The sequence below is a fragment of the Harpia harpyja genome, chromosome 1, assembly GCF_026419915.1.
Source record: "Harpia harpyja isolate bHarHar1 chromosome 1, bHarHar1 primary haplotype, whole genome shotgun sequence".
NCBI lineage: Eukaryota > Metazoa > Chordata > Aves > Accipitriformes > Accipitridae > Harpia > Harpia harpyja.
The window spans coordinates 107,886,337-107,908,950 of record NC_068940.1 but is presented as its reverse complement, the minus strand read 5'-3'; the positions used below and the strand labels follow the sequence as shown (position 1 = coordinate 107,908,950).

Genomic DNA, 22,614 nt, shown 5'->3' with positions numbered 1-22,614 from the left:
CATTTGGAAATATGTATAAATTTTCTGCTGGCTTGATGACAGCTGACTCAAAGTCTGAAGGCTGGTGAGGTCCGAGTAGTGATTGTCATCTGTTTGTATTAAGTGTGAGCCCTTCTGAGCAAAGAGGGGTTGCAGGGTATGCGGATGTGCGCTCCGTACATCTGCGTGGGGAAAATACAGGGTTTATCCATAAAATGGGTTTATCTCGGGGAAACCAGCGGCATTTAGAAGGATGCTGGTTCTTGGACTTGAGTGTCAGGTGAGGGATGGGGTCCCCTCCGTGTTCACGTGGTCCAGTGTGGGCATTTGGAAACATCTTAAAAAGTCAGTGATGGGGTGGGGGTAGGAAGAGCGTGCCACATTAACCTGGTGGTTTATCAAAAAGATTTGAGAAGTGTCCTCAATCGTAGGGCACAAGCGTTTGCACCCTTTAAACGTATTGGGTACAAAATGTTCTTTGGAAGTGAGTGACGGCAGGAACCAACAACTGGAAATAAGCTATAGTATCGTATGGGCTTTAAGAGAAGCTGCCAAAGAAAGGAGTGGCTCTTCCACCTGCTGCCTTCAGGACAAGGTTGTGTCCTTTCCCTTTTCTTGGAAAAGATGCTTTACTCGAATGTGGATTGCCACAGTGTAGGGATAACTGGCTGAGACTTCCCAGATCAGAGGTATTTTAAAAGTCAGGCAAGGTGATTTAAACATCCCTTTTGGCCTTAAATCTTTGAACGCCATGCAAAGTGAGCTGCTTCCCTTGTTATTACAGTGGAAGGCAGCAAATAGCTGGGCAGGCGCCTACCAGCAAGAAAGAGTCATGATAACATGCTGAAGCCCAGGGGAAAGTTTCATATTCCTCAAAATGTTGTGTTGCCCAGAGCAGATGCTCTCGCAGGTAGCCAAGACCTGCTTCACATGCAGGGAAGCACATGATGGGTGGGAGAGTTTGCTTTACTGCAGGTAAAATAAGTCTCATGTTTTCTAATTTCATATGCAAAGTTTGGCTGTATGCCAGGAGAGAAGATGATAGAAATGCCTTCCTCGACTGCATTTCTCTCTGCTGATTATCAAGGCTTACCTCCTGCTTTGTGATATGACCTGCCTGAAGTCTGGGAAGTGGTAGAACATGAAATCTGGTGCTTTCCCCAAAATGCTGGAGGAGCCTGATATTTTGCAATGGGAGCTCAATAAAGTCCAGTTGTTCTTCAGCAGGCAAATAAAGCTTCTGCCTGGCAGGACCATGGGTTGTGGGTGGTGACATGAGATGGACTCATCTCCCTACTAATGACCCAGAAGTCATCATCTTCACTTCCCTCCTGTTACATGTAAGCCGTAGCTTTTAGCTACATGTCGACTGTGCTTACAAAGTGTTTTTACCAAATTGTCACTGTCCATCTCTGAATATTGAAATGTCAGACGTATTCTTCTCTCTGCCTGGTGCTGGCTAGGAGGGAACTACTGCAATTAATGCTGACCAAATAACATGGTTTACATCCCAGGTTTGCAGGACCCAGGTTCTGAACCTTGCAGACATCATCCAATTCCCCATATGTGTTCAGCTAGGAGCACAAGCTATTAACTGATCCCATGTAAAGCTTGCTATGGGCCTTGCGGGTGTCGCAAAGAGGCAGCTGACACCCTTCTTTGAACAACCTGATGCAAATCTTCTTGGATTTATGCCTTGAACAGGCAGTGGATTAGACTCTTCGTCTCAGACCTCTTTGTGAAGAGTGGGAGTCTGTGGAGCAGAAGTCTTCATGTTGGTAGCTACAAGGCAAGCGTTGCCAGTTGCGACGTCTGTGAATTAAAATAGGTAGGAGACTACAAACGAGCAAGCTTTTTAATGGTGGGAGTTTATCTTTGGAGTGTCTCCTTCCAGAGACTGAAGGATGGAAATGATTTTATTTGCAGGTAGTTGGTGAACAGTCTTGTAGATGTCTGTGTGTGTCTCCAATCTTATGACTTACAGCTAATAATAAACACTTCGCTACAGGGTGCCTTGAAAAGAGGAATCGCTAGAGCGAGAGTGGAATGGCAGAGGGGTTATTTTTGGCTCCCTTTGTGGCATTAAGGTTTGAAATGTGAGAAAATGAAGTTGAACCGAAAAGTAGTGAGAGTTGAATTGCTGCTGTGCACCTGTGGGAAGTGACCACCAGCCAGCAAAGGGAAATGCATTAAAACACTTGAAGGACAAACCAGTAATTAGGGCAAATGCTGTTTTGGGGAGGAATATTTCTTTTCCTGCGTTAAGAAACGAAAATTGTGACACAACTGTTGAACAGAAGTATTTGAAGAGGATGATGAAGGGGCAGATCTTAAGACAAAAATTTGGAGCAAAGTGGAGAATCCCAAGACATCGCTGCTGTGTCAGAGTCCTGAGGGATTGGATAAATCCAGTATGGGCAGAGAAGAAAGAGGAGAGATGGGGCAGCAGTGAAACATGGAGCCGTAAGATAAGTTGCATGTTTGAGAGGCTGTCTCTGTATCAATAAATGATCACGGTAATAGGATCTGCCTTTCTACAGCCCTTTGCTCCCAAGGAGGGACAGCATCCTCGCCGCAGGCTCTGTATCTTGCATGTGGTTTCAGGTTCTGCACCTGCAGGAGTGGCTGGAGGGGGAAGCTCCCCCATGGTCGTGCAGCTGTTGCCTGCGTGGCTGGTTGTGCACGGGAGGAAGGAGATGTTGGTCGCAAACCCCCATTTTTTTGTCTTTGCACGGGCAGTTAGTCATCCACTTCTGCACTAAGCAGAATGTTAAGGGAATGTTATTTCCCCCCTTTCTGTCTACTTATTAATGTGTCTCAATACCACTATCTCTCAGCTATGCTCAGGCAAGGTGACATGAGCAAGGAGGCTTCGTATCTTAGCCAGGTTAATTTATAGCGCTGATGGATTAAGTGTGAGCTGCTCCGGCTGCCTTTGCACTGAAGCGGATGAGTGCATATGCAATCCTTCTGCAGAGGATGCAGTGCCTGCATGTGAGGACAGTAGTGTCGTACGGCATTTCAGCTCTGCCCTGGCTCTTTGTTGATACTCCAGGGATTTCTGGGAGGTATTCCCTGAAGAATTTGGTTGTATTATTTCAGACTAAAGTGAAGCATGTTTGTTTTGAATATAATTTCAGGGCACGTTCCGAGTAGCTACCTGGAGAGTGCAGGGGATGCAGGTAACGCTTGCTATGGTAAAGCTTTTTCTATTGCTAGCCAAAGCTACAGGCATTGCCAAGCAATGGGGTGCATCTCTGGTTTTTGTGGAGGAGGAATGATTTCTAAGGGGGTCTAACAGAATTTTTTGTAGGAATATCACCATGACTTGAGAAAATATTACAGTGGTATTGGGGAATAAATTAAATTAAATCTGTGAGCGGATCTAATGGATCAAGCTGCTGTGAGCACCAGATCAATCCTTTCCTTTCTGTGTCCTGCTGCCGTTGTGCACAGTCAGTCTCTAAGGCTACAAACACTTTAATTGCCGCTTTCTGCTGAAGTAATTCAAAGTTCAGCTTTCCTATACAGCAGGAAACCCCAGCATTTTGGGTGAGGAAGTGTGGAAAGCAGAGGAGGGATTTTCTCCAAAGCCTGGCTGGCTGGGTGCTGCTAGCCGTGCACCCTGCTTGCTTCCTGCTCCAGCCTAAAACCATCGAAAAGCGGTTTGAATCGGCTGCAATTTATATGTATATTTAGAAACCTGTGACAGCTCCCTCCACGCAGCATCTAGAGTAAGCCGCTGTCGGTTTATAACTTTGCCTTTTTTCAGCTGGTGTGAATTCAAGTGCTTGAAGGCAGCAGAGGAAGCCCTCGTGGTAAGCTGTGGGTAGGGAGTGTGTGCAGGGGGAAGGCAGCACAGCCTGGCTGGAATTGTAAGCAAAAAGCTCAGCAATTGGAAGAGGAGCAGTGATCCTCATCTGCTGCATCCATCAAATATTGCTTTAGACCCCCCTGCTTTTTTTTTTTGTAGAGTCGGTGATGAGCTTCCTCTTTGCAGAGCAGCGACCGTTCCTGATGCTGTGGGAGGTTTATGGTCTCTTTGCCATGTGTCACCTCTGCCCTGTGGCTGGGGGTTTTCGTCACTCTGCTAATGAAACCGAAATCTTGTTTATGGACCGTTTTGCAAACAGGGAACCAGCATTAATTTCTCTTGCTGGGAGTGGGTGGGGGGAAGCCTGACTTCAGATGTCCATTTCAGACCTTGTTTGCGTTCCACTTGCATGCTGATCTGTCTGGTGGATCCTGATTAGTGGTGGATGATGGCAGGGAGTAGAATTTAGAGGGCATTTGCGGCAGCGATGAGCAGGCTGGAAATGGTTACATGCAGTTATGCTGTCTCCTTGAACTGTGCTGCGATCCTCATTATCCTGTGTTCCCTTCTGCTGAAGTACAGGAGGGACCGTATCTCCTTCTTCCCAGCTCAGGACATCCCCAGGGAGATTCCCGCACCCATTCTCATGCTGCTGAAGGGCAGTGTGCCTGCTCCGTGCTGTCCAAGAAGGTGCTGCGAGGAGAGCCATAGCAGTGGAAAAGTCCCTGGTTGAAGGCACTATGGGACTTGTTGCATGAAGTTGCATTTGCTGGTGGTGTGCTTGATTTTTCTAGGAATATCACCATGTGGGTAGGGAGCCGCTCTGTGCTGGCTTCCCCCAGCACATGCTCCCTACCCACAGGAAAATATTTGGGTGGTAATGGGGAATAAATTGGGATTGGGGATTTTGGGCAAGCTCTAGAAGGGTGGTGGGATTTCAATATGAAATTATTTCAGCATACAGGGAGAAGAAAGATTTGCAGCACTGCAAAGAGTGCATGCTTGCAGTGGGAAGAACGGCCACAGCTTGATGTGAATATTTTTGCCAAATATCTCTTTAGGATTTCAGAACCTGCTTATAACCCTCCTGGATAAAATTCTAGCAAGAATGAGGGGAATGCAGGCTCTACACGTGTGCACTACAAGTATGAAGAGATGAAAGGAATGAGAAAGGACTTAAGAGTGCAGGAAGGTACTTCCTACAACTTTAAATAATGTGGACTGAAGGGTGTCTAAATATTACCTAGCACTAAGCTCACACCAGAAAGTTACAGCAGGCTGTGCGTGCTCTTATCCAGCCAAGCTCACGGTCTTTATTGAACAAGAAATGTCTCTGCAAGTACCACAAGGTTACAATGGACTTAAAAATAAAATTGCAAACAGGGAGTTAAAGCTGAACTAAACATTGGTTTTAGGAATGATTATTTTTTTTTGTTTTTTTTCTTTTTAGAAAGACAGGACCATTTTTCTTGCCCTTTGATCAGGAGCTGAACTTGAACAACTCCAGTTGCTGATGAGCCTGAACCAGAACTGAGCTATTTCCTGGCTCGTCTCCCTGTTTGCACGTAATCTAATTTTTAACCCAGGTCACAGAATACAGTTTTAAAGTTCATATAGTCAAGATGCATGTGATAAGTAAATTGTTCACTAGAGAAACCTTTCTGGTCCTTTCAGAGGTTGGGAATAAGTTTAGCGGGTGAATAATTTTGGTATCCTGAAGTTGGCTATTAGATGTCTGAACTCTCCAGTGAAGCTTTTAACAGAGCAAGGAACTAATCAAAGTAATTTCTGATCTGAAAGTGATGTTGGTTGTGTTCTGGTTATAACCAATTTTTGCTTGCAATTTTCCAAAGAGAGATGAGAACCTATTTCAGGGTTGAAAAAAAGACTTTGAACAGACTGACCTGGAGGGCTTAATCTCTTTGAACTGGGTGAAAAGGACTGCTAATCTTTGCGATGTGATGAAAGACTTTTCTTGAAAATAGTTTCTTTGGTCTCTGAGCTGTTCCTATTGAAAGGTGGATGAATGTTGGCACAACAGCCCCCATATGTTTGTGGCAATGTGAATTGTAGCCAGATACTACAAATGCTGTGTATTTATTACCAGGTAACTTGGGTAATACTTCTCCTGGAGCTGGTCACGCTCAAGGAAATAAAGACTTAATCTGCTATCTGCTAGAGCTGCAACATTTTCCTTTTCATTTGGAGGATGATGGGGGAGTTAAATCACAAAAGCAACAGCTTCCAGGGAAGTTGTTCATTCATTGCATTTGCTATAACAATATACTTTGCAAAATAAGGGCAGATGTGGTTGTCACGGAGCATACTTTGTTCTGTGGTTGAATGAAATTAGTTAATCAGTGTGAGAACCAAACAAAACCCTTTCCAGCTCATTATTGTTAACGCTCAATATCTGTGCCTGTCTGGATAATAAATATAATTGGTAACTTGACTAATAAGCTGTTAGTGCCAGTGTCTGGATGATGCAAAATGAGCCTCTTTACAATACTGTAACACCCTGTTAAGGAGAAATTTGATTTATGTTACTGCACGGTGTTTCTGGAGCTGAAATTAGACCCTTTGTTGTGCTGATTGCTGTTTGATTCCTGCCGTCTTGTTTTGCAACCTCTTAAAATGTCCAGAATGATTACTTAGGAGAAAGAAAAGGGACCTGTGCAAAGCCTGCTGGCGTGTGCTCCCTGGACTTCTGCAGGTGATCTGCTGCGTCGTGAGCCAGCCAAGTGTGGGCTTGCTCACTTCCTAAACTTTTATTATCTCTTCTGTCTGCCTATAGTTCCCTTCAATCAATGCAATAATACCCGTCCTTTCTTCTGGATCCTGGAGTGTGGGATTTGACTTCAGGTCCCTGCCACAGCAACACGGTGAAGGCGTACATGGCTGCTGGCTGTCCTCTGTTTTGCTCAGTGCCTTGATCTCCTTTTTCTCTGCCATTTAATGCGAGGTGGTAATTCAAACACAGGATGAGGCTTCTGAGCTCTGTTATTGATTGCAACTTGTTGTTTGCTCTCTGAATTGATGCAGTTACCAGCAATAAAAGGGGATATCAGCGCTGAGTGGCGTGATTGCCTCCGAGGAAAATTAAATTTTCCTTGCCCATTCTTATATTTGTTTATTGTGCTATCTGTACAAGCAGAATACTAAAGGGAGAAAAAGGAAAACAGGCTTAATTTAAAGGTGTCATAATTTAAAAGTCATTTCAAACTGCGCATTGCTGTTTGCCCTGTGCCCTCCGGGAGGGTTTCTGGGCTGCTCTTTGCTCTCTGTCATTTCCAGAGAGGCCAAGGCCTCACAGATCAACTTCTTCTTTCAGAATAAGGACAGCGGTGAACGTGAGAACAGGCAGCTCAGAGAAGATGATGAAGAGGAGACCGTCAAGCACAAGTAATTATTTATTTATTCCCACTTCTCTCTTGTATGTATTGTTCAGGTGCTGCTCTCGTGTTTGCTAATTAGGATCTTTCCTTGGCTTCTAACATGCAATTTTTTTTTTTTAGTGTGAATTTGATCTCATGGTGTAAGTGATCTGAGATGGGGGAATAAAGAGGAAAAGCCTGGGGGTGACTTGCAGCGTTTCTGGGGGTAGTAGGGGGAAGGTGCTGCCATCAGAGGTGTCAGGAGCATTTAGGCTGCCTTGCTTTAGGCTCCCTTGAATTCAACAGCCATTGCTGCATCTCTGTGCCCTGCACGTGTGTCATTTTAAGTGTGGATATTTTTTTTTTTTTTCCATGAACAGAGGCCCACAGGGTACATGTGGCTGTTTAACTGTGGCCCACCGCTGTTCTCTCTTGTCACCGGAAAATGTGAGCACAAAACTAACCGAGGCGGGGTGTCACTCCTGGCAGGACCAGCTGACTGTGCAGTTGGTTTCCTGCTGGTAAAAATGCCGTCAGGTCTCCTTTGGAGACAACGGGGGGGTGAAGTTTTGTTTGAAGATGCAGGACGTAACCTTTTCTCATCACTTTACTGGCTAGAAACCTCCTCTGTGGGAGGTGTGCATCAGAGATGCTGCTGCAGATGAGCACGTGTGCTCTGCTGAGAGAGAGTAAAATCCTTGCTGCTTTTTGGGAATAACTCCCAGCAGAAAATGCATCCCTTCTTGAGAACAGCCTGCCTGGATTTGGGGCTGGGAATGCTTCTTGAGAACCATCACCGAGACTGAACTTTGTAGGTGCCGTGGTTGGGTTTCATGCCGGAAGAGGCACGAGGTCTGGGCTGAAGCTGAAACAGGAGCTAGAGATCTTGGAAATGATGATGAATAATGAATAAACAGCTCTTGAGCCCTGCCACTCGATACGCAGCGTGGCGAGGTGATGCAGCATGCGGTGGTCCGCTGACAAGCAGCATCAGGCCTTGGCTGTCTCTGCCACGCAATGACCTGGCATCGTTGGGCTAGCGGTGATGTGCTCCTGCTCCCGAACTGGAATTATGTATTCGTCCACTAAATCTCTGAAAAAAAAATCTTTTTTTTCTACTCCGACTGACTTTCAGGCTGGGGATTGCTGCTTTTTAGCCACTGCTGAGCAGCCTGGAGTGTTTCAGAGGTGATGTGGTTTCATACCAAGTTTCTGGCATCACTGCTGTCAAGTTGGTAAATCACTTTTTCTGAAAGTGCTTGTTCGTGAGCTCTCATGGCAGGTTCTGCAAAAAGCCTTCCCCTGCTTGTGGGTGATGCCCTTGAAACTTCACTGAGGTTATATGTAGAGAGCAAAGGTGTTGAGTAGGAACTCCCATCTCCAGCCAGCTTTGTACTGATGCATGAAACTCCCTGCAGATGTGGGTACAAGGCTTCTCCTGAAATACGTGGGAGCGATGCCTTTGGGGAGGCAGCTTTTGGGGTGAAAAATTTGCTTTCCAGATCGATTTTCCTGCGGGAGTCTGTAGCTCTTTGTCCGCCTATCCAAGTACAGCATGTTTTGTCGGGATCCAAATGTAACTTTGCAAGGCAAATTAGAGCAAGATCTGCTCTGCTGGAAATGTTTGAATCACAAATTTGGCTAAGATGATTCTTAGCTTTTGCTTTACTTGTTGAATGTCCTTTTTCTGTTGCCGGAATTGGATGTGTGTTTTTAACAAGATCTAGAAGGCCGGTGAGCCGATAACTTGATTTCATCTTAGATTTTTATTTCCCAATAGTGTAGCTGAACTTTCTCAGCCCTTTGAAAAAGGGAACTGCTGTGCACTAATGCCCTGTTGGCTGGTGGCAAAAGGTAAGCTGAGATAATCTGCTGGCGTTTACCCTAAATTTAAGAAACAAGGGGTCCTGGTAACTGAAATCTGCCTTCCCTGTGAACCACTCCCTCGCCCCAAACAAGCATCTCAATAGCTGTGCTGCTTTCTCAAGCTGAAAACCACCAAGAGCACACATGGGGAGGGGAAATCTAGTGGTTCAATAAATAATCCTGTGGCCTGTACACAGGGTTTAGGTACAGTGACCACCCTGAAAAGCTGGCAGCACCCTGGGCTTTTGCTGCAGGCTGGTTCCTTCTCCATCCCTGCACCTGTACCTTCTGTGCCAGCCTGCACCCAAGACCATCCTTTATACCCTATAAAAAGGACAGAACTGCCAGGCGCTGGCTTCACTAATATTTTCGTGCTGCCTATGTGACGACACACTTTTTGGCAGCTTCCTGTTTTTTTTCCGATCGACTCAAATCTCCTCCCCCCCCTTTTTTCTTTTTTTTTTTGTTCCTTGTTTTTATCTTTCATGCTGCAAGCTACCACCGCAGGAACAAGTGCTGACGAAGCCCTCTGTGAAAACCCTGATACACTCGCAGCAGTTTCAGCTCAGGCTATCTCTGATCTGAGCTGTCAGGGGAGTTTATATCTGTAATTGCAAAGAGCTCAGGGTATTTTATTTTTTTTTTTAACCAGTTATGCTTAGCCCACTGACCAGGAAACACCTTCCGCCATGGTGCAGCCTGCGATCTGCCTTTGCAGGGAACAGGGTGTGGGTGGACTTTGGCCCTTCTGCCCCATTCCCGTGGGGAAAAGCAGTCGTTTTGGGGTTTGGGGATCTGCAAGGCGAGCGCTGTGTAAAGCCATGGCTGGCTGGAGACTGGCATTGCTGCCCTGCAGGGAGCAGAGAGGCGTTGAGCTTTGAAGTTGCGCTGCAGTTCTGCAAGCGTAGCTCGTCGGGGATGTTAAAAGTGTAAATAAAAATCCAAAGTAGGGCTTGGAGAGGGAGGGGGAAAAAAAAATCTTCAACTCTTCACCTTAACTAGAAATTAAGCTCCAGTGAGCTGCTGTTAATCAGCTGCTGGTGTTTTGACACTTAGTCATCCTTTAAAATTACAGCTCTGTGCTGTGCCGCTTGCAGAGATGAATTTCTGGGAGGAGCTGGGGGAGGTAGAGGTTGGGAAGTGCAATCTCTCCCCTCGCTGTGGGAAGAATGTCACAGGGCAGGTCAAAACCACTGTCGGACTTTTTTTTTTAATCTCTGCACAAAAAGTACAGCAGTGAGTCTGTCAGCGTTGGCTTTAGCTTGGCAGGACAGCCAAGGCAGTAGCAAGGATAGCTGCTGTGCGGACCTGCTTCCTTACATCTTGGAGCGTGGAGACCTTAATGGAGAGCTTAAAAAGAATAATAAAAAAAATATAATCAAATATGGGTGACAGCAGTGTTTGCTTGTAGGCTGAACTCGGTACACGTGGTGTGTTTGATGGACATCTGCGTGGACAGCTGAACCTGTTACCACTGATGGCTTGTCCCGATGGACGCAGCGCAGTGAGTCAGGCTCCATCACCACCCCGCGTCTCCCATGTTGGGGAGGTGCTTGGCCCACGGCAGGAGGAGGTGGGCATGGGCAAGGCTGTGTAGTGTCGCACCTTTTGCTCAGTGCCGGAGAAGGGAGAACAGGAGTTTAGATGGCCGCATCTACCTGGGTAGTAACCAGTGGGGGTACTGGGTGAGGAGATTCAGGAGCCAGCAGGACCTAGGCTCCCTTCCGAAGATGCTTGTCCCCATTTTGATGCAGTGCAGAGTCCTTCTCCCCTCCAAGGCTGTGAGGATGCTGTGGACCTTCCCTCTGGTTAGAGCTGTGCCTGTCTCGCTCTGGAGGAGATAGCTGGGAGATGATCTGCTTTCACAGGGGAGGCCCCATGGAGCTTCAGCTGGTCCGAAGCCTGGCTGCACCCTCCTAACAGAGGCTGTCGATGTGTTCAATGGGTGCCTGGTGACCCTGGCTTTGCCTTGGACAGACTGGGTGTCCCTCTGCCCGTGCCCTAGCGGCAGGGTGCAAGGGTGATGCAGCCAAAGGTCCCTCCTACCCAAACCTACCCCAAACTGTGGTCCCTCCTGCCCAACCCTTGGCTATTGAGTTCCCAGCGTCTTTCCCAGCAGTCCAGTCTTTTTCAGTAGTCATTGCTGGGAACGCATCCCCGCTGTAACCAAACCACAGCGTTTTGGTGCGTAGACCTCCATCTGACCTGCCCGTAGGAGAGCTCTTGGTGTGGTGTGGGGGCAAGGCTGTACATAGCCCTGAGCTTACCTGGAGCACCTTTTTGCTCACAGACCTTGTGCTGGCTATGAGCTGAGACAGTGGATCCAAACCTGGTTATTGAAGTGTGGAGTGCAGCAGAGTCGTGCTTGGCACTGTTTTGAGGCTGGCTAGGAAGATGTTGAGGTCCTGTGGCCATCTGAATGCTACCAAAGTACCTTCAGCACCTCTTTTTGGCTTGAGCCTCATGGGTAGCAGGTAGTTTCTGACCCACCACCAGCTGAAGAAGCTGGAGAAACCCCGTAAGAGCATGGATGAAGCATGCTCTTGCACCAGCATGCAGAGGAGGGTAGCTGCATGCTGCAGGCAGGGTCAGGGTTTGCACATCAGCCAGCTCCTGGTGCTGCATCACCAGCCTGGGTCCCGCGCTGCAGATTGAGTGTGGGTTTTGTCCCGGTTGTATTTACTGTTCTTGAAGTTGCTTGTGTCTGCCTGGAAAGCACTCGGCTGCCTGGTAGAGCAGCGTGGGAGGCCAGATGGCCTCGTGGCACCTGACTGCATTTGAAGAGCTGCTCTTGCAGCTCTCCTGCAACACCTGGGAATACATCTCTCCCCATCCATGCTCCCCCAAGAAGCACGTCCTGAGAAACCAGCTGCCTTGGCAAGTTTTGGGGGCTCGTGGTGTTAATAGAGGCATTTGTTTTTTTGGCGTTCCCCGAGTGCCTTTTGGCAGCCGCTTGGGGAGGAGGATGTGCTCCAACACGCTCAGCTATTTGAGCATGAGCAGCCCTCTTCCAGCAAAAAGAGATTGCTCCTTGGAGGGTGGGTGCTGATAGGTCTCTGTCTCTGCTTGTTGCTTGCTCCTTTTCTGCCTTGGGCGAGGAATCCAGGAACAAAGGCAACAACTTTGTCCTCTTGATCAAACAACAGCTCTGGACCTCTGCGTTAGAGACGTGTCTATCCTCCTGCAAGAGAAGGTGCGAGGAGAGCCTTGACTAACATGGTGTGTGTTTGGGATGTGAAAGTAATTTCTTGGTTTCTAAGTTGGAGCAGATGCAGATTGTCTTGGTGTGTATCTTGGTTGCTGGAAAGGTCACTGTGTGCAGCGAGGCAGCCTGGAGATGTATGGACCATGCTTTTGATCCAGCCCAACTGTAGGGAAGCCTCTAGGAAGGTTGCAGCAGGAGGTGGTGCACCCAGATGTCAAAGCTGTCTGCAAGGGAACAGGCTGGGTAGGAAAGTGAAGTGCAAAAAAAAAAAAAGGGGGTTGTGAAATTAAGTCCATGCCAGGATTGATGGGTGTTGTATAGCAAGGCTTGCAGTGCCCCCGAAGGGTGATGGTGCTGTAGAGTTCCCTCAGCACCCATGGGTGATCACGCAATGCCCTGTATGTGCTAAGTGACTTTGTAGAGAAGTGCAGCAGGTCAGTGGGGGGGTGAACAAGGGGAGCAAAGAGGGTATAAGGGTCCAAGCCTGAAATCTCTGCCCAAATGCTCTTAATCTGGTTCTTTCCATGGGGTCTGCAGATGGTAGGGAAGTGAATAAGCTTGTCAGTCAGTTAAACTCGCTATATGGTGAATTTTCTCTGGCAAAAAAATCAGGGGAGCTGTAGAAAAAGCTTGAAAATGACTTCTGCTATGTGGTTTGCAACTGGAAACAGAAGAGGGAAGTGTTTGCTGCCACTGAAGAGGATCTGAGTGCTGCCCCAGGGGACACCTTCACCGCATGGCCCCACAGGTACCCCAGCGTCCCTGCTCCTTTCATGTTCTTCAGCAGCTCAGCCAGAGCCCAGCGTGGGCTCCCTCCAACTTGGGCCCCAGACCTCCTGGATTGCTGCTTAAGTTGCCTGCTTTGCTGTTCTGGCTATCTTGTTGGTGCTTCTTCAAACCTTCTTGCCATCATGGGGCCCGTGATGAAGCGGAGGAGGGTCCACCAAACCACCACTCCTTCAAGGATTTCAGACCTCCCTCCTATCTTCTGTCGCAGTAGTTTCTTTCTATGTTTGAGTGTGGCTTCCCAGGACCACCCAGGAGTAAGTGAATTTTGGAGATGCAGAGAAATAAAATTAAATTATTGTGCTGGTTCCTCTTTAAAGGACAATGTGGAAATGGTTGCCCAGGACAGCAAGTTGGAGTGGCTCTTGCAAAAATGGAAGGCTCTGAAAATGGGGGCTCTGGACCAGCTTGGGAAGGTCAAAGGGCAGCAAATTCTCAAACCAGATGGTATTTCTTCAGGGCTTTGGAAAGGAAATTGCCTGAAATGGCTGAGATATGATTTAGAACACCCAGGACTGCCCTAAACTGCTTCCGAAGAATGGAAAGGCTCTACCATGGCACTTCAAAAGTAGTCGTCTGGGATCTGGGTGTTTAAAACCACTTTGTTTTGATAATGCAGCAGAGGAAGCATCTCTTTTTTTATTTCTAGCTTTTTTTTTTTTCTAGCTTCATCAGGTGCCTAGAGACGATGCTGAGGAGCACAAGAGACATTTAAGCAGGGCGATGTGAAGGGCTTAAGGGAGACTGAGAGGTGAAGAGCTGTGGAGGACACCCGCTTCTGATCCTGGGCAGAGTAAGCAGGGTCTGCAAACGCTGCTGGACTCCTGCATTCTCCTGCTAGTATCTGTCCTGCTGAGGTCTGCTTGCCTCTTTCACCTCCAGAAGCACTAAGAAAACTGTACTGAGATGTCCTAGCCAGCCTTCCTCAGCCCCTAACCTTGTCCTCAGAGAGGTAAAAATAGGAAGGTGCTCTTGAAGCAGTCTACTCGGTGCAGCTTCAAGTGACTGTGATAGTAACTATGGGAGCAAGGATGCTGTGACATCTAAAGAAATCGCTGTTACAGTGTTTCTTGGCAAACCCGTTCCCCATGCTCCTGATGCAAGGACATCAGCAAGCGGGTGCTTCACCAGAAGGCTTGGAAAGATCCATTCATCAGTTGAAAACTGGTGTTTGCTCCAAAAAGCCCTTGGGACTGGAGGAGTAAAGCAAAAAACAACCTCGCAGACAGCTTTGAGTGTCCTGTGTTTTGCATTGAGATAGCTCTTTGCATTCTGCGCATACTCTGCATGCCGTGCCATTTCCAACCCGCCTGCTTCAAAGAAAAGCTGACTCTCTTCTTCCCCAGCAAGGAGCTCCGGGCTGGAGTGGAAAGTGGATTTGAGGCATTCCTGACCCAAAACAGGGAACCTGCCACCCCTGACAGGCTTTCAGGAGATGCTGGGAGGCTGTGTGCACTGCTTTCCTATGTAATCACTGCAGCTACCCAAATCCTCTTGCATTCCTAGGAGCTTCCAGCACGGACCTGCACCCACTGCTGGCTGTAAGGTTATAACTACCTCCGTCCGTAGCAGTCCTGGCTGGTTTGGGCTGAAATGGGCTGGGAAACACTGCACAAGGTGCTCAAGTTGCAGGAGATCTTCTGGGTTGGGCACATGCATCACTTCTAAGGAGATGCTGATAAAATCTGCTAGTGACTGTGCACAAGCTTGACCCCACCCTAAAGCCAAATGGTTCAAACCCAGTTCTTGTCCGGGTGCTCAGTCCTTCCGAGAAGAGTTAAGCACTCACATTAGTGCTGCTGCATTGCCTTGAGGTGCCCTCCACCCCTGGGAGCTTCACTCCCTAACCAGGCCTCCTACGTGCCCGTCCTGCCATGGAGCTTGTTGTTAGCTCTGGGTTTGTTTTTTTTTTTTTTTTTGTTGTTTTTGTGGGAACTTGGATAATTCATCACTTGTAAAGCATGCCGAGCTGTCTTTCTGGAACGCAGTGCTAGAGGAACCACTGGCACCTGAACTTTATTTAACCCACCTCTGTGGAAGACCAGCAACTTCTTCTAAATATATATATATATTTTTTTAACCCTTGCCTGCCTTGAAGTTACTTGGGGCAGCACCGCCCTGCTCCTCATCTCTCTGTTTTTACAGACGTACTTGTGAACAGAATAAGGGGAAGATAAGAGTTCTGCTCATGCTGGTGCGTGGTGAAATCCCTGAGTCCCCCAAGGAGGCACCCGTGGGGACCACTGGGCACCGAGAATTACCAGAGGCAGGTGCGAAAGCTGCTCTCGCCTTGCACAGTTAATTAAAGGGATCAATTTTTGTTTGTTTTCTCCTGCCGCTTGTGGTCGTGCATGGGTTTAATAAGGATCTGAAAGCGCCGGTGCCAGGTGCAGGGGGGATCTTCTGGGCACAGCCTCGTAGCCCATCTCCTCTTCGCCCCCACATGTTGGCTGCTTCTCCTTCTGCCAGACCCGCGCCGCTGCTCGTCCCATCTGCGGCAGAACCTGCCAAGTTGTGCCTTATGGTTTTCTTTTTTTTAAGCTTGTGGATAAACCTCCAGCGAGCATGAGCAGTGCTGGACTGCAAGGCTTTTGTTTGCAAGCTGAGGTGGGGCTTTCTGGGTGGGAAGAGTGTCAGGGAGCAGGTTTAAACTCCAGTTCCTCTTCCTTGTGTGTTCCCCAAGTGGTGCTGAAGCCCTGCAGCAATGTAATGAAGGGCTGGACATACTTCTTGTAGCAGGAACCAGACCTCCAGACTGCGTGTCCCTTGAAATGTGGGATCTGGGAGCTTCTGCTGCAAACAGAAGACCTCTCGGCTCTCTGCTGGTTTGGCTGTGGCCGAGCAGCCACAGCTCCAGTTGCATACGCAAAACGATGATTTTAAAATATTGCTTGTCAAGGTGTAATGGTAACATCTCGCTGGACCGAAAGAAACAGCTTGCTTAGCTCATAGCTCTCTTGTTATAGGCAATCTGACTGTAGGGAGTCTGGGTTTGGATCCCTTTCAGCTGCAAGTAAATCCTTCTAAACATGAGCTAAAGAGACCAGAAAGTCTGGGAGATATTGAAAGTTTGCATTCTGCAGGCTCTGCCACTTTGTCAGATAAATCCTCTCCAGTGAGTGTGAGCCAGCCTGTGGCCAGATGTCTAATATCGCAGCCTGAGGTCCTGTTCCCTCCTGGATGAATTAGCTGCTCCTCTTCCTCCCCTGGCCTCCCAGGTTAGCAACAAAATCCTGCTAAGCGGAGATTGTCCATAAAATCATGGAATAACGGTGATTTCTGTATGCCTGGAGACGGCATCTCCTTCTGCAAAAAAATTGTCACTTGATCCTCCAGGATCAGCCTTCCTGAAAAGAACTGCCTTTCTGGCTGGGGATTGATGGTGATCAGTACAGGTTAACTTAATAAATCCCTCTTCCCAGGACATGTGTGCATAAAAATACACATAAAACTCCGCACAGCAGCCTGTGTTTGTGCGGTGAAGGTGCTCTTGGCCTGGGGGAGGTATTGCAGCTACATGCTAATCTCTCCTGTGTTTCTTTTAAGCATTCTTTCTCCCAGCGCTGGGGAAGTTGTTCCTGTTTCACGGTGTTGCAGTGATGTAAGGGCTCGTGGGACTTGGGCTTGATTACACAAGAAATGTCTGCAAGTCTCCTAATCTGCCTGGCCCCTGGTTTCCAGTCTGCTGGTTGCATTTATCTCGGGTCTTGCTGAGCTCCAACCACGTGCTCCCACCACCTCCGTCCATGGTGTGGGTCGGACTCTTCGGAAGTAGATTCACCTGCCGGAGAGGGGATGGGATGGCGTGGGAAGGGTAGGACCTTCCTGCTCTGCTCCAGGGATGTCTGAGGTTGGAGTTTTTTGTGCTTCCCAGATAAGTGTGGCCGTCTGACCGCTGACCACCTTCTTATCACCTCTTCTGCGCTGTAGCTTCTTCACCCTTTATTTTGCTGCTCTTTGCTTTGACTGTAAGCCCTTGGGATGGGTTGTGTCTCACTTGCTTCTCCATCAGTAAAGTCTAGCAGGGAAGCGGCCCCAGGTCTCAGCTATGTGCTGGGAAGAAGAATGGTAATATTCAACCGTTGATTTTCCTGCCTGATAAAAGTGCTCTCTCCTGTGTTTGCATCTGGGCTCTCTGTGTCCTCTGCAGCGGCACAGCCACCCTCATGGCTGCTAAAGGCTTTGCTGACAGCTGGGGCAGGAGCATTGCTGGGCAGCAAGTGCCTTAGTTTCTATTTAAACTGATTAAACCCATCGATAGTGTTAAATGAGTTTAAGCTACTTAATTTGCCCTGTGGGCTAGTGTACTGTTACATCCAGCAGCCTGCAGAGAGCGTTGTAGGTATGTGTAAGCAGCTGGAGGTGGGAAGGGGTCTTGCGAGCTTGATTTTTCAGGGCTGTGGTTTTGGAAATGCCTGTGCTTGAAGCTTGCAGGGTTTGACCTTATTGGGAATCAGCCTGGAGGTGCATGTGACTGAGGTTGTCTAATGGTTGTCCATTTGAGGCCCAAATTATTTGGGAGAGGTGTAAAAAGAACAACCTTGAAATGGGGGAAACCAGCATCTGAGTATCGGGGAGGTGTGTGCACTGGGGAGAGGGCTGACTGCTGACTCTTGAGCTCTCCTGGAGAGAGGTGGAAGGATGGGTGAACTTCTGGGTGTCATTTGGATATCATCGTCCCTGTCGCCACCAGCTCCGCCACCCATTTCCTCAGGAACCTGAATTTGCTCCCCTTATTTGCACCATGTCGCTGACCTGCACCCCTGTTGGTAGCACTTCCAGAAGCATCTCTGGTGACTGGGTAACCACCTTGTACCCTAAACAGTCTTTTTTCCCTGTCCTTCCTGCGTACCCTCCCGGGATCATTTTTTTTCCCTGATTGTGGATCTTCTCTGGTGTTGTCATCCTGAGTCTTATCGCTGGGTTGAGACCTAAAAGGGAGCTGGGCTGAAGTTCAGAGCTTTGCAAGGCAGCTTGGGTCTAGCTGCCTCTGCTTGGCTTGCCAAGACATTGCCTTTATTCTGCTGAGCTCCAGGTTGACCCTGCCTTTTCTGACTTGTGTGGGTCACTGCCGGCCCTTGGCCGCCGCCTGCAGCTGCTGATGCAGATGTGCCCCTCGCTAGCGAGAGCCCATGGTCCAGGGCAACATGGATGTGTCTCACTGCTCTCTGCTCTTCCTTTTCCTCCCCAGGGAGCTCAAACTGCGGAACTACGAGCCTGAAGATGAGGAGCTGAAGAAGAGGAAGGTGCCCCAGGCCAAGCCAGCCTCAGGTGGGTGCAAGTGGGAGCGTGGGAGGTGAAATGAGGGAGCACGAAAGCAGAAGCGTTGCCAGTGGTGGTGCTGGTGCCTGCGGTGAGGCCCCCGCTGCTTTGCTCTGGTCCAGAGGCTTGCAGGCAAGGCAGATCACGCAGAGCCCTTTGCAGGGATTCACTGACTGCTGTAATGAGCCTCTCTCTAACAGCACATCCTACCTCCCCCAGCTGGTGAGCCTCCCTCCCCAGTGGTGTTCCCGGAGAGAATGATGCAGCACTTGTGGTTGTGAGGACAAATAAAATAGCACGGGACTGTGCATCCAGCCAGCATGCTGCAAAGTGGATGGGTTTTACCTTTCCTTTCCAAAAATCAGGTGTCTTGGAAACCTCTGTGTTCCTGCTTGCTCCAACCCAAGGTGGAAAAGCCATTGGGATGTATTCTGGTAGAAGCTTGCTTGTGTGAGGGTGGTAGGTCCTAGGAGATGAGTGTCTGCAGCCCTCGAGGGTGCTGGCGTGTCTGAGCAGCCATGGTGGGAGCACTGGAGCTCTCCCGCTGCTGCTGGGCAAGTGTGATGCTTGCAGCCCCTGTTGCTTCATCATCCCTTCTCGCCTGTGGGGACTGCACACCCGGTATTACACAAGTGGGGTGTGTGTCTGAGCACACCGAGTCCAGCCCCAAACCAAAGGGTTGATACTCAGAGGAGCCGAGCTCTCTCTGGAGGATTCTCAAGGAGATTCAGGCTGGTTTTTGTTTGAGTTACCTTTAAACAAATATTAGTCATGAGTCCAGGGCGTTCAGTCTGCTATTTCCCAGCACTGAACCTCTGTGCAGCTCTTCAGAGGGAGACGAAGGGTAGAAGTTCCCTTGATCTTGAAATATTGAGTCTTCCTGGAATAGATCTCTTTAAAACCACCCTAAATAAAAAGGCTGCCTTTGGGAGCACGGCAGAGATCTGGTAGGTAGGAATGCTGACACTGCGCTTTCTTTATCCTTTTGTAAAAGTTTAAAACTTCCCCTGACTCTTCCCTGGCATGTGGTTTGGAATTGGGAACAGCAATTTTGACCGTTTCCAGTAAAACTCGTGCTCTCTGCCAGCCCTTCTTTGGAGCTGCAGTGCCCATCGGCTGCGGTTGCTGTGTCTGGAGTAACCAGCGTGTCTGTCCTCAGCCACTTTGTGCAGGGGCTGGGGAGGGAGGAGGACGGAGGAGCTGGGACTCAGTGTGGATTCATCTTAAATGTGCCTTGGGCGTATCTGTTCACCGGAGCAGGATTTGCCCCTCCTTGCACAGATGTCTGAGATGAAGGATGGAGGGCTGTTTTCCAGGCGTGCTTTGCCATTATCCCCAGTATCTGCAGATTTTTATGTAAGGTCTGGGCTGGAGCTTGATTCCTCCAAGATGTCTCAGGCGGTGGCCTTGTAAATGAGTCACAGTGAGTCAAATTCCAGTTTGAACACCTGCGGAGCAGCTGATCCCTGCAGGTCTTACAAAAAGAGGACTTGAACCCGGCAGACTTCTTGCTGCCATTGCTGTTTGTGGCCTTTAATGGTTGTTGGGTTTGCATCATTTTCAGATGATTTTTAGGAGTCTCCGACAGGGTTTGGGTGGTGGAGGGACGTGTGTGCCCACGTGTACTCACTCGTATGTACCACGCTCTTAAGGCAAAGATATTCAAATGGGCTTTTATAAAAGCTTTTTGTGAACCAAGCCCAGAGCTCTGGTGGGTTTCCCTGTACCTTGTCCCCTTGGTGTCCTGCTGCTGTGCCCTGTGCTGATGCTGGTCCTGTTCCCCCATCTAGTGGAAGACAAGGTGAAGGACCAGCTGGAGGCTGCCAAGCCGGAGCCCATCATCGATGAGGTGGTATGTATACTCAGAGCTGCTCTGTGCCGGGTGCATCTGTCTGTGTCTAGGCTTGAACTTTGCCTGCAGCTCTCACTGGGTGTCTCCTCTTCCTCCCTAGGATCTGGCAAACCTGGCCCCCAGGAAGCCAGACTGGTGAGTGTCTGCAGAGCCCTGCTCCTGGGGAAGGAGTGTTGGCATCAGTGGTGGGTTACAGTCACCTTGAGGTTGTCCGTGTTGGGTTAAAAGTGCTAGAAATGGGAAACCTAGCCCTGCTGTTGAGGAAGATGCAAGGCACGGGGCTGTCTTCCCTTTTCCTGCTTACACCGAGTGACTCCACTGATCCCTTTGGGATGCTTGTCACCATGGTGGCCTCAGTGACAAGGGATGCTCTGGACATTGAGTTGGTTTGGCCATGAGCTGCCCTGGTGGCAGACACACACTCTGCTCCGTGGTGCTCATAGGAGAGAGAAGGAGTTTCTCTTCCTCTGGGAAAGGTGTAACATGGCCCCTGTGTTCACATCTGCCTGGGGCGAGGATTTGTTCTGATGCTGTCACTCTCCTCCCCAGGGATTTGAAGCGAGATGTAGCCAAGAAACTGGAGAAGCTGGAGAAGAGGACGCAGAGAGCCATCGCTGAATTGATACGTGCGTTATCGTGCCACAGGGATGGTGTATGGGGTCACCAGTTGTTCCAGAGGGATTACACGATCCTTATTGGGAGCTCGGTGCCTTGCTGTTGGGTCAGGGAGGGACTGGTGGAGCTTGATCCCCTTCCTAAAAGGGTCTGCGAAGCTGTCCGTCCCAAGTAGCTTCCCCAAGGCCGCATGCATGCTTGGCTTGCGCAGCGTGGTTAGTGGGCTCGGGGGTGGCAGTTCAAGTCCTCTGCTGTGTAGGTTCCCCGGTACAGCTGCTTTATCGCTAAGCCACTGCTGTTTCTCGTTTGCAGGAGAGCGGTTGAAAGGGCAGGAGGAGGAGCTGGCGTCCGCTGTCGGGTCAGCAAAGCAGGAGGGAAGCGACTCCGACTGAGGAGGTCCATCCGGCAGCCTCGGACCGTGGCTCTGCGGGTTTGCTTCTGCCAGCAATGCCGATCCCATTGCTCTCAGGTAGAGGCACCTTGTTGGGACACGCTGCTCGCCAGCGCTTTGCCAGAAGCCCACAAATCCTACCGTGCCTGAAGGAGAGGGGCAGATCCAAGGAGCCCTGCTGTCCCCTTTTGGACTATGGCTGGCTGTTGAGGAACACTTCATAGATAGCTTTTGGGGACCACAGGGGGGCTGATGTGAGCAGGACAGACACCCACGTTAGCTTGAACCTAGGCTGCCAGGACTCAGAACAAGGAAGATGTGGGCAAAAGGGCTAGTGCCAGAGAAGGTAAATTCAAGCTAACTCTCTTCTCGCTTGCTGGGTAAGCAAGAAGATGCCCACACATCCAACAGCCCTTGGAGAGGCACGACCATTTCCCAGGGGACTGATGCTCCTGTTCTGCACAGAGATGCCTTTTTCAAGGTGCTCCTTTTTGCAGAAGAGCTGGCGTAGCTGCCACGTGGGGAACAACGAGGTCTCTTGCTCTAGAGAACTGGCTGTGAGTATTTGGGAACATCCATGGTCAGACCCAGCACGTGCAGAATAACTCTGCTGGAAGGGGCTGTGCAGCTCGGGACTCTGTTGGCTCTGTGTCCAGCTGAGGTTAATGTGGGGTTTGTTCTGTTCTCTGAAGTTTCCTGACTCTCCAGGCTGTGCAGCATGTACCACTCCTCTATATGTTTTATAATTGACAAAGTTTGTTGTTAAATCTTTTCATAATAAAACAGTCCCGCAGCGGAAGAAGTTGTCACTTGTTCTGCAGAGGTCTGGGTGGAGGCACCTCACACTTCATCTCCCTTATGTCTGTGGGGATTTCAGACCACCGTGCACTGGTCCCTGTCCCCTTTGCTTCCCCAGGACGGGGAGCAGTGGGCTTCAGTTCATGTAAGTTTGAGGTGGCCGAGCTGTAGCTACAGCAGGTCAAGCACAACTCCTGGGCCGGAGCTGTGCCATGGATGGGGCAACCTGGGGTGATGCCAACCCCATGCTGCTGGAAGAAGTGAGTGGGTGGGATGCTGCGGAGCTGACCCTGCATCTTCCCTGGGAACCTTTGCTGTGGCTCTTGGAGATCTCGCAGGATGGCTGCCTTGGTCAGGCCTGATTTTATGGGCTCCTGAATCCTCTGTGTTTGATTCAGAAGTGTTTTTGTCCCAAGGTAAAACATCTGGTGTGTACAGCTTTGACAGTGGTATTTACAGAAGAGTTCACTTGTGATAAAAATAGCTGTTCCTGTTAATGCATGCATCCTGCTGCTTTTAAAAGCCTGTTGAAAGGAGCTGCTGGCAGGGAGAGGTCCTTCACGCAGCGGCAGCCTGCCTTGGAGGGGAGTAGTATTTCTGCTCTCGTGCCTGCTGGAGCCTTGGTGGCTGGAGCTGCCATCTCGGATTGTCACCAGCTAGGCCAGGTCCTCA

General features: G+C 49.3%; 1 protein-coding gene across 1 annotated transcript in view; it reads left to right on the top strand.

Moving 5' to 3' along the window:
- Positions 1 to 21,951, top strand: part of CCDC12 (coiled-coil domain containing 12) — a 41,786-nt gene extending 19,835 nt beyond the window's left edge. The window contains exons 2-7 of the mRNA XM_052808905.1: positions 7,125 to 7,195; positions 18,216 to 18,295; positions 20,077 to 20,138; positions 20,239 to 20,273; positions 20,688 to 20,764; positions 21,066 to 21,951. Of these exons, the coding sequence (XP_052664865.1) occupies positions 7,125 to 7,195; positions 18,216 to 18,295; positions 20,077 to 20,138; positions 20,239 to 20,273; positions 20,688 to 20,764; positions 21,066 to 21,145 (405 nt within the window). The 3' untranslated portion in view covers positions 21,146 to 21,951. The remainder of the gene's footprint in view (positions 1 to 7,124; positions 7,196 to 18,215; positions 18,296 to 20,076; positions 20,139 to 20,238; positions 20,274 to 20,687; positions 20,765 to 21,065) is intronic.
- The last annotated feature ends 663 nt before the right edge of the window (positions 21,952 to 22,614 follow it).